The sequence below is a fragment of the Oratosquilla oratoria genome, chromosome 8 (assembly GCF_046742065.1).
Source record: "Oratosquilla oratoria isolate Oo_2021 chromosome 8, ASM4674206v1, whole genome shotgun sequence".
NCBI classification, from domain to species: Eukaryota; Metazoa; Arthropoda; class Malacostraca; order Stomatopoda; family Squillidae; genus Oratosquilla; species Oratosquilla oratoria.
The window spans coordinates 63,828,174-63,840,232 of NC_134784.1; the positions used below are offsets into that span (position 1 = coordinate 63,828,174).

The 12,059-nt window shown below is 36.2% G+C and overlaps 1 protein-coding gene across 8 annotated transcripts in view; it reads left to right on the plus strand.

The window, feature by feature from the left end:
- Positions 1-12,059, plus strand: part of LOC143027786 (uncharacterized) — a 137,226-nt gene that overhangs the window by 77,144 nt on the left and 48,023 nt on the right. For 7 of the 8 annotated variants that reach the window (XR_012966649.1, XR_012966650.1, XM_076189336.1 and 4 more), the window contains one exon: positions 10,327-10,380. The exons of the other annotated variant lie outside the window; for it this stretch is intronic. Coding sequence is in view for 5 of the 7 variants with exons in the window: in XM_076189336.1 (XP_076045451.1) it covers positions 10,327-10,380 (54 nt within the window). In the remaining 2 variants the exon portion in view is untranslated. The remainder of the gene's footprint in view (positions 1-10,326; positions 10,381-12,059) is intronic. 8 annotated transcript variants of the gene reach the window in all.

Consider the following 12,059-nt stretch of genomic DNA (forward strand, 5'->3'; position numbering starts at 1 on the left):
TATGTAAAAAAAATACAATCCACTTCTAAATGAAGCCACGCGGGAAAGACGGAGTAACACAACCTTAACACCTCCATTGCTAGTAGCACACTGGACCAGTGTTGCCACTCTGGAAAAAAAAAACCTAGACAGCTTGCCAAAAACTACTACATTGAACAAAAAACTACTAGATTCAAATGATATTACACAACATACACATGAAAACATTTTGAAGTTAGAAAACTGTATACATCAAACTAATTACCACTGCCTGTAATGGTGTAATAATCCAAACTTTCACAACCAATCACTAGTCAAGTAGACAACTATGAGCTAAACTCGTCACTTGTATGCAGGCAAGACTGTTGCATTGCTCTTTACGATTCTGCACTTAAAAAGTTGCACAAACTAATAATTCGGATAATACAAACCTCAACCGTCCTGCAACCATCTATATACTAATGCAACCAATCAATCGCGCAAACATACTATAAGCAAATAACAAGGGCTCCAATTTGACTGACAATTTCGATGGAGTTCGTATGATGATATACATTCAATTCATAGTAGCTGTACGTGTGAATGTATTATAGCTAATTTTCAAAACCTCTCAATGACAAATCATGCTTTCATGGAATAATTCGAGAAGTATTAGACAGAAATGATGCAGAAAAATAACATTTTGCGAAAACAGATACAAACTTCGACGCGAGCGCGACAGCCTGCTATATTTTGTACTTTGTAGGATGGTTGCGTGATTAGTAGGCAGGGTTGCCAATTTAGCACTTTTGGTGCCAGATCTGGGACTATTTTTCTGTGTTTGGCTTAAACTTTTTCAATCTAGCATCTAGTTCCAAATCTGGCTCCAAGAATTTGGCTCCGTAATGCAAAATTAAACGTTTTTTTTTAGGATCTTCAAAATATACTAGATTCTTGATATCCATGACGAAAAACCACTAGACTACTAGATTGAGGCAAAAATTAATAGATCTAGTGGGAGTTGCAACCCTGCACTGGACTGGCCTTCGCTAGCGGACCCAGGGATCTGGGTGCGCACGTCCTGTGTAATATTAGTCCTTGATATATATATATACATATATATATATATATATATATATATGATATATATACATATATATATGTATATATATGAATATATATATATATATATATCTTATATGTACATATATATATGTGTGTATACATATATATATATGTATATATATATATATACATACAGACGCTCCTCAACTTACGTTTTAGTTACGTTCCGAACGGCCGAACGTAAGTTGAAAATGAACGTAAGTTGTTACTGTACCATACATCCGTAAATTCTATTACCGTATCTTATAAAACATCCTTAAATCATTAGTTATACACATAACATTGTAAAATGATAACAATTTCAAATAAATTAAATTCATAAATTGAGATGGTGGAGGAGGAGGGGAAGGAGGAGGAGGAGGAGGCAAGGTATGTTCAGTCTGTCGTTTGTGCCATGTAAACAATGGACGCAGCGTCATGCGTAAGTATCGTTTGAACTACGGAGAGCGCGCTAAACTAAAAAATTCACTCAAAAAGTTTTTTTTTAACACTTTTTGTTGTTGTTTACAGTCAGTTCAAACGTAAAATCGAAAAAACGTAAAACGAATGAACGTGAGTAGAGGTGCGTCTGTATATATATATATATATATATATATATATATATATATATATATATATATATATATACATATATATCCTATCAGAGAGTTGACACCTTGACGTGGTGGATAGGCTTGAGAATCTTGATAATTACAAAAGATATGTCGATAAGTGAGAAATCTCTGCAGGGTCTCCCATATCGAACAGGTTTTGTAAGACAGATCAGACAAAGAGGAACTCGCATACACAGTCGCAGGACCCACTGCTAACTGGCACGTCCCTAATGGCGAACAGGGAAATTCCCCATAGATATATGGGGTACCGTCATAATGACGGCGTGGACATTGGGGACGCTATAGATATATAGGGCTTCACTGAATATAATGAATAAGGTGACACCAGACAAATATCTCACCAGAAACTAGTTGGCAGGGAGGTGAGATTACTGCCAAAAAAAAACCTTTATAGCAACCATGAAAAGTACCAACAAAACGAAACCGGGCGTTGCTGTTGGATCATCGTCTCACAAAGGTCCAACCGCATTTCTCTCAATACTTTTTCATTTGTTTTCTTCGCTGTCCATGGTACTCTTAATACTCGTCTCCATATCCACATTTCTGCTGCTTCTAAGTTTTCCTGCAATTTTTTGCTGATTGTCCACGCTTCTGAACCATATAATAGTGTTGACCATATCAGTGTTTTAACTGTTCTTCTCCTTATATCTGTAGACATTTTCTTGTTTGTTAAAACCCCTTTCATTTTCTGAAACGTGCTTTTAGCTATCGCTATCCTTGATTTTATTTCTTTTTCACATCTACAATCTTCTGTCAATACGCTTCCCAGGTACGAAAATTTGGTTACTTGTTCTATTCTTCTCCCTGCTATTTGTACTTGCACTCTTGGTGGATCTGTTTTACTGGCCACTAGTATTTTAGTTTTCCCCATATTTACATTTAAACCTTTCTCCTCACTAGCTCTTACGGTTACATTCAATAGATGTTGCAGTTTTTCTTCTGAGTCAGCCACCAATACCGTGTCATCAGCATATCTGATATGATTTATATCATATCCTCCAATTTTAATCCGTTCCATTCCCTCTAATTCCCTAAGGATCATCTCCCCATATAAATTAAATAAATCTGGAGACATAACAGCCTTAACGCACTCCCCTCTTTATAGCTTGAAATTCTGTTCTTCCTCCCCTTACCCTCACTGCTGCTCTTTGATTCCAAAACAAATTTCTGATGATACTCATGTCTTTGCTATTTATATCCACTCTTTCCAAAATATTTATCAAATCCTCATGTCTTACCCTATCAAACGCCTTCTCGTAGTCAACAAAGCAAAGATATACATTTTGTTGTTTTTCTATCATCCTCTCCATAATCGTTCTTACTATAAAAATTGCATTTGCTGTTCCTTTCCCTTCTATGAAACCAAATTGCTTCCATGAAACTTGGACTCATGATACTGACTGTGCGATGTTTACTACATTCCATTGTTCCGTTTATCTTTGGTAGTAGTATAAAAATCGAGTTACACATATGTTCCGTTATTGTACCCTTTTCGTAAATTTGGTTTATTAGACTAGTGAGTTTTCTTATTGCAAAATCCCCTAATGCCTCTAACATTTCAATCATCACACCATCCTCACCCATGGCTTTCCCTCTTTTAATTTTCTTCATTGCAAATTTCACTTCCTCTTCCATTATTTCTTCCCCATCTAGATATCTATAATTTTCCTCTTCTCCTTCTTGTCTGTCGTCCTCAAATAGGTCCCTTACATACTCCTCCCATCTATGTTTAATATCCTCCTCGTCCATTAAAACCTTTCCTTCTCTATCTTTGATTGCCCCCCCCCCATTACTCCCCTTTCTCTTGGTAATTTCTCTAATCTTATCATACATCATTTTAGAATCCCTTTTTTCAAGGTCCTCAATTTCCCTACATTGTTCATCAAGCCAACTCTCCTTGGCATCTATACACTTCTTTTTGATTTGTCTATTAAGTTCTCTATATTCATTTCCATCCCTATTTTTAGCTTCTCTTCTCTTATCCATTAGTTCGAATATTTCCTCTGTTATCCATTTGTTTTTCCTCCTTCTATTTTCAGGAAGTACCTTTTTATTTCCCTCTTCTATTGCTTCACATAACCTTTGGCACTGAAACCCCGGATTATTTACATCTCCTTCTTCTCGCAGCACTTTCATATTTGTGCTATTGTACTTGTGAGGGAGACAAGTCCATAGTTGTTTGGATTTTCTTTGTTCCCTCCTTTGTATATTTGTACAATATTTGCATTTTTCCAATCTTGTGGTACTTTTCCTTTTTTGAATGAGAAATTAATTATCTCGTGTATTTTGTCCATTAGTTCATCTGTACATTCTTTTAATATCCAATTTGCAATTCCATCCGGCCTGTGTGACTTTCTAATGTCAAGGTTTTTTATTTGGTCCCTTATTTCCTTCTGTGTCATTGTTATTTTTTCATTTCAGGGGATCTTACTCTCTGTCCTTCCTCCCAATTTTGTGAACTTTCAATTGTGAATACAGATTTAAAATGTTTGATCATAATTTCAGCTATTTCTACATCATCTATATATTCATTATTTCCTTCATGCAGTTTCACTATTTCATGTTTATCTTTTAGTTTGTCATTTACATACCTGTAGAATAGTTTAGGTTGGTCCTTGCATTTTTCTTTTATGTTCTTTTCATAGTTTCTTTTTTCTTCCCGTGTATTGTTACATATTCGTTTCTTAGTTTGATGTATATTTGCCTTTTTCCATCTTTCCCAGGGTTTGTCTGTTCTATCTTTAGCCTCACTACATTTTTTGTTATACCAGCACTTTATGTACACCTATTTTTTTTCTTTGGTATGTATTTGTCTGTTCCCTCCCTGTAATTTTCTTTTGATATGTTCCATTTCTCTTCCATCTTTGTTTCTTCATTTAAGACGTTTTCCTAATTTGCATAAAAAAAAAAAAAATCTGAGTTTCTCAAAATCTATTTTGGTGTACATTAGTCTTCATTTTCTATGTTTCTCGTTTCTTCTCAAATGAATTTGTTTTTTTAGTTCAAACTCTATTAGTATGTAGTCACTCTTCCCAAGTGGTGTCATGTATTCTATTTTATCCACGATTTCAGGCTCTGATGTAAATATTAAATCTAGTCTTGATGGTTCATTGTTTCTATATCTGGTATTTTCCTTTACCCATTGTGTCAATGTGTATTCAATGGTCATATCCAGTAGAATATTTCCCCAAAATTCTTCTCCACCTTTCACTGTTATTTCTTCCCAAAATATTTCTTTTGAGTTAAACTCCCCCATATTCTATGTTTTCTCCTTTCAATAATTCAATTAATGCATTCTTTGTGTTTTCCAGTATTTTGCAATGATCACTATCTATCCAAGCTTGTGTTTTTGGGGGCACATATATTACTATGAATTTTCTACTTTTCATGTTTCTGTTTTCAGCTTTAATCATAATCAATTCCACATTATTTTTCCTTTCTGTTATCTTTGTCACATTTAAGCCTTTCTTAGTCAAAAACATGACTACTCCACTTTGTTTCTTCATTCTATTTTTCACCCAGTGGCTGTCTAGACCCTGTCCCTTAGTATTTGATGGTAGTGGATCTTTTAATTTTGTCTCCATAATTCCCATTATGTCTGGTTTCTCTATTGACAGATAGTCATTTAATTTTTTTAGTCCTGAAATCATACCATCTATATTAGTACATGTTATTTGTATTTTTCTTTTCTTCTCTTTTTTGGTTTACGTTTAATTTTTCATGTACCATTTTCCCAGCCTCAGGTCCAGTACTCTATAAAAAGAACTCATTCTTTTCGGTCTCCGTTCTTCTCTCGCTTTTTATTTTTTTTTATTTTTTTTTATTTGCTTCATTTCTAAAGTTTTTCTTTCTCTTTTTCCTCATCACTGATTTCCTTTTTTATCCATATTTTTTTTTAATGTTCGCTATTTGCCAGTTTTACTGCTTTTGATAGTACTTCTTCAGCTATCATTTGAGATCTTATTTTGATTTTTAGTGGCCTATAGTGAATTCTGTAGAGTATTGTTCTATCCTGTGCATTTCTTCAATATCTTTGTCCAATTCCTGTCCCTCCTCTTGAACCTTTTTCAGAATTGCCTTTGCAATTTTTTTTATCTTCTTTTTCTCTTTGGTATTTGTATGCATAATATTATTCTTTAATACCATTAACAACAATACATTATTTTTACCTACTGTGTCTCTTGCCCACTTTTCCTTTTCTTTGATTATTTCAATTACCATTTCTTTAGCATTTTACTCTACCTGTTGTTGTACTATTTCTTTAAATGTTATTTTCTGATTTTATTGTTTTAGTTTCCATTGATTTTTTATTTCTAGGAGATCCGTCTCCTTAATTGATTCTCCAAATCTTTCAGTCACTGCTTGTATGTGTTTTTTGGACTCTTTTTTAACGTTTCATTTTTGTTTTATCATATTTTTTCATTCTTTCGTTATCACTCCTGACCATACTTAATTAATCTTTAAAATCATTAAGGTCTCTGTTCATCTCTTCATTAGTTTTTCGTAGATAGCTTATCTCTCTATGCATTGCTCTATAATCTATCTTGAAATCTATTAGTTCCTCCATCAAGTCCCAATTTCTTAGTACATAGTTATGCCTAGTTTCACCCCCAGTGGTGGCTTGACTCTGGTCATGTCCAATCCTCTCTTTGTTGGTTCATTTTCCCTTTTTTCTTCTTTTCCTTCTTTTTCGTTCTTTTCCGGCGTCTAAAGTATGATTTTGCGGTAGAAGAGCTATGCTCGTAGTGACCCACTATTGTATCTTTTCGCATCCAGTTTTTTCTTAAAGTCATGTATAGATTTAGCACTCACTGTTTCCTCATTCAGTTTGTTCCAGATATCTATAACTCTGTGTGGGAAGATATTCTTTTTCAGATCTCTTCTGTAACTGTCGTTCTTAAATTTCTTGTCGTGTCCTCTTGTATTTCTTCTGTCCCATTTTAGTAGGTCATCCCTATCAAGAATTTCTATCCCTTTCATAATTTTGTAAATGGTTATCAAATCACCTCTTTCTCTTCTTTGTTCCAGGTTTGCTAAATTTAATTTATCTAGTCTTTGCTTGTATGTCAAATTGCAAAGTGTTGGTGCCATCTTTGTTTTTTTTTTTTGGGGGGGGACTAGGTGTCCATAGTGATGCTGTGTATTTCAACGGTGGTCTTATCAGCGTAACTAGTATTTTCTTTACCATTTCTTCGTCCATATAGTCAAAGGCTACTTTCATTGATCTTAATAAGTTAAAAGTTTCTCTGACTAATTTGTTGACATGTTTGTCTAGTGTCATGTAATTTGAGATAGTTACTACTAGGTCCCTTTCAGAGTTTATTTTGTTTTTAACTTCCTTTGTTCCAATTTTATATTGACCCGATATTCTATTTTTGCTTTTTCCAAATTCCATTATACTACATTTCTTAATGTTGAAGCTCACTTCATTCTTCTGACTCCATTTCTAGACTTTGTCCAGGCCTTCTTGAAAAGATTTGCATTCTTCCTCTATACCTACTCTCAGTTTTGGGTCCCTTGTTGTTCATTATGTACATAAACGACTTAGACGATGGGATAAATAGTGATGTTAGTAAGTTTGTGGACAACACTAAAATAGGACGCCAAATTAGGTCAGGAGACGACGCAGAGATTCTGCAGGATGATCTTAACAAATTGTTCACATGGTCGGTGAAATGGCAAATGAACTTCAATATCTCTAAGTGTAGCGTATTAATCGTATGGTTACACAACCCCGAAAATAGATACAGCTTAGATAACACGCTTTTAGAGAAAACTGAGTGCGAGAGAGACTTAGGAGTTCTAGTGAGTCCGGACCTTAAAACCAGGAAACAGTGCATTAGCGCCAGGAATAAAGCTAACAGAGGATTAGGTTTCATTGGTAGGACGGTAACGAATAGAAGTGCAGAGGTAATTATCAAACTCTATATAGCGATAGTTAGATTCATCCTTGACTATGCGGTACAATTTTGGTCTCCGTCCTACAGAATGGACATAAGTTCACGAGAATCAGTACAGAGAAGAGTGACCAAAATGATACATGGGCTCTCTGGAAAGACGCAGAGTGCAGGGTGATCTAATAGAGGTGTTCAAGTGGATCAAAGGCTTTAAAAAGGGTGATGCAAACAAGGTCATCATATTAAAACAACAGGGTAGGACTCGCAATAGTGGATTTAAACTGGACAAATTTAGATTTAAGAAGGAAATAGGCAAGAATTGGTTTACTAATAGGGTGGTCGACGAATGGAATAGACTTAGTAACCATGTAGTAAGCGCTGATACTATCAGTTGTTTTAAGAAACGATTAGACAACTTTATGGATGGGGATGCCAGGTGGTGATGGATAAGGAGCTGCCTAGTGTAGGCCTTATGGTCTCTTGCAGTCTCCTTCATTCTTATGTTCTTATGTGTAGTTGGGAGGTTCTCAGGAGTGAAGGGAGGACGAAAGAAGGGGTGGCTATACTAGTAAGTGAAGAGATAGGTAAGCATGTAGTGGAGTGGAAGGAGGTTTCTTCAAGGTTAATGTGGATGAAGGTGAAACTGGTGTGTGGAACAAGGAAGATGGGAGAAAAAAGAAGGAAGGGTAGTGAGTGGTGGGATGAGGAAGCAAAGAAGGGTGTAGAAGAGAAGAAGCAGGATTTCATAGATTGGTTACAAATTAGGACGAGGGAATCATATGAGAGGTGCAAAGTAAAGAGAAGAGGAATATAGCATAAGATAAAAGAGGCAAAGAGGAGAGCAGATGTGAAATGGGGTAAGAGTATGACAGAAAATATTGAAAATAGTAAAAGATGTTTTGGAAAGAAATTATGAGAGGAAGAGGAGGCGAATCAAATAGGGAAGAAAAGGTAAAAGGTGCAAATGGAGAGATGATAATAAAAGAGAAGGCAGTGAGAGGAAGGTGGGCAGAGTAATTTAGGGAGCTGCTAAATGTGAAGGAGGATAGGGAGGGAAAGGTAGCTGCAGAGGGAAAGCACTAAGAAAATGAGAGTGATGAGTGAAGAAAATGGAGGAGAAATAAGGAAGGATGAAGTGAAGGCAGTTGTTAAGATGATGAGAGAAGGTAAGATACCTGGGTTGGATGAATGTCATGCAGAATGTCTGAAAAAAGGAGGTAGAGTGATGGTGGACTGGCTGGTTAGGTTATTTGATGTTTGTTTAAGAGAGGGTAGAGTGCCGGAGGACTGGAGGAGTGCCTGTATAATTCCACTTTATAAGGGAAAGTGGGACAAGTGTGAATGCAGTATATTCAGAGGGGTCGGCTTGTTGAGTGTAGTTTGGGGGGCTTGTGGGGGATCTTGATTGGGCGGATTAGGAGAGGAACAAAGGGAGTAATTTGTGAGAGCAGTGTGGGTTTGGGACAGGTGGGGGTTGTGTAGATCAGATTTTTGTGGTAAGACAGATTTGTGAGAAAGCTGTAGGAAAAGGTAAAGATGTATTTTGGGCTTTTATGGATCTGGAAAAGGCATATTACAGGGTAGACAGGAAGGCACTGTAGGAGGTATTGCAGATATATGGGATAGGAGTAAAGCTGTTAAGAGTAGTCAAGAGTTTTTACAAGAGTAGTAGAGCATGTGTTTGGATTAGAAATGGAGAGAGTGAGTGGTTTAAGGTAAAGGTGGGACTTCATCAGGGATGTGTTATGCCATTCTGACTGTTCAATTTATATCTGGATGGGGTGGTGCGAGAGGTGAATGCAAGGGTAGTGGGTCAGGGATTGCAAATGGGTAAAGAAAATGGAGAAAAGTGGGAGATAGGCCAGCTGTTGTTTACTGAAGGCACTGCACTTGTAGCAGGATCAGAGGAGAGATTGAGGAAGTTAGTGACAAAGTTTGGGAGAGTGTGCGAAAGAAGGAAGTTGAAGATGAATGTGGGCAAAACTGACTTGAAGTGATTATTCATGACTTCGGCCATTTCTAGATTTTCTGTGTATTCTACATTTTCTTGGCGTAGTTTCACCATTTCCTGTTTATTTTTAAGTTTACCATTCACATATACATAGAATAGTTTGGGTTGATCCTTGCATAGGGGTATTTACCTAGTTGTATTTTACGGGACGAGAGCTATGCTCATACTGACCCGTTTTCGTATATCTCCGCATCCAGTTTATTCTTAAAATCTTGTATAGTTTTGGCACTCACTGTTTCTCCGTTTAGTTTGTTCCAGATATCAATCACTCTATGTGGGAAGCTATTCTTCTTTAAATTTCTTCTGTAACTGTCCTTCTTTACCTTCTCGTGTCCACTTGTTTCTCTTCTGTCACATTTTAATAAGTCGTCTCTATCAAGGATTTCCATCCTTTTTATAATTCTGTAAATGGTCAACAAATCACCTCTTTCTCTTCTCTGTTCCAATGTTGATAGATGTAATTTATCCAATCTTTGTTCGTATGTCAAATTTTATAGCGTAGGTGCCATTTTTGTCGCTGCTCTTTGAATTATTATCATTATTATTATTTTTTTTAGTGCTAGGTGCCCATAATGTTGCGGCATACTCTAACTTGTGTGTGCATGTGTGTGTATGTGTCTATAACGTAGTACCTTAGTGTATCTGCATAATACTACATGAAATGGAGCAGTATTTGTCACTGTTATGTGCAGTCTTGTAAACTGTCCCTTTCTTCCTCTAGGGATATCGCCATCTGGCTTCATTAATTGCTTTCCCATCCCCTGGTGTCGAAAAGGTATGTAATAATTCACTGTGTCTGTACCATACATTTTTATTATTATCTTCACCCAAACTCACAAATTAATAGTTTCATGAATTAAATCACTTTTCTATGAAACAAACTATTTCTTTGTGTTGTGCAGCTTACTAGCCGAGCTCAATCCTAATCTAAATTGAATCAGTTCTTTGTAATTCTGTGATAGATGTCATATTTTCATTAAGGAAATTAGAAATCTTCATACTTTGAATAAGAAAATCTATATCTATATAATATCTATATACCAAAGGCTTTTTCCCCGTATAAGGGAGGTAGCCAAGGCAAAAGGCACATACCCACTCCCATCCATTTCACTCCTACCCATTCCACTCCCATCCGACACCCTTTCTTCCTTCTTATCTTAGCTCCTCGTGGATAACGAGTCAGCCCTGTATCCTGTTCACTGCCCTTGGTCAGGAGCAATATATCAAGACACAGCACATCCACAGTAAGGCCACCTCACTTAATTGGCGACCCACCCTTTTTCGTCCCTTCATGCTGAAAAAAGCTGTATCAAAATATCATTCATCCCTAACCACTCACCACCCCTTATCCCCCACCCCCTCCCTTCTTATATCATAGTATCATATATATATACAACCTATATAAGTGTAATATATAGGCCAAAGGCATTATCATTAGCAGACGACCAACTGTTATTTCAAGAACTGACTAGTTTCTGCAACCGGGATTTATTGATAATGGGTGATTTCAATTTTACTGACATTGATTGGATGACCCTTGAACATGGCCATATAGGTAGTCGCTTGATTGATTTTCTTGGTGACAATTACTTAATTCAGCATGTAAAAGAGCCCACAAGATATGGAAACTTACTAGATCTTTTGATCACTAGCCGCGAAAGCATGGTAACTGATGTAGAAGTCGGTGAATCTGTTGCAAATAGCGATCACAACTTAGTTAGATTCAAACTCCTAAATAATTTTAGAATAGATACTTGTGTTTCTAAAATACCCGATTTCAGTAAAGCTCAGTTCATAGGACTACGTCAGGAGCTTGAGCTTACAGATTGGGAGGTAAAATTAAACGAAAGACCTGTAGATCAGATGTGGGAAATATTTCAAAATACGCTCACTAAGATGATTCAAACTTACATTCCTTTTAAGGACAGACGTCCCCCAAATCAGGCTCGCCCAAAGTGGCTCGACAAAGAAACTGAAAAAAGTATTGCTAAAAAGAGACAGGCTTATAAGAAATATAAGTGCTCGGGTGCATCTAATGACTATGAAAATTATGTATCAATACAGAGAGATTTAAAAAAGACAATAAGGAAAAGAACACGACAATACGAAATGAACATCGCTGATAAATCCAAAGAGAATCCCAAAGAATTCTATAGTTACATTAGAGATAAAAAGGTTGTTAGGAATCACATTGGTCCACTATTATCTGCTGACGGTCAACTTGAATATTCAAATGAAGGAATGTGTAATATCTTAAACGATTATTTTAGCTCGGTATTCGTAAACGAAACACCTCAAAGTGAATTCCAAACTGAAACCTGTGAAAAGTCTGGGGTAAACTTACTCACTACTGTAAATATAACAAAAGAAAAAATTAAAAGGTGTATAGACAAACTCAAAGTTAATAAAACACCAGGCCCTGACGGTTGGCATCCAAGAATCTTAAAGGAAATT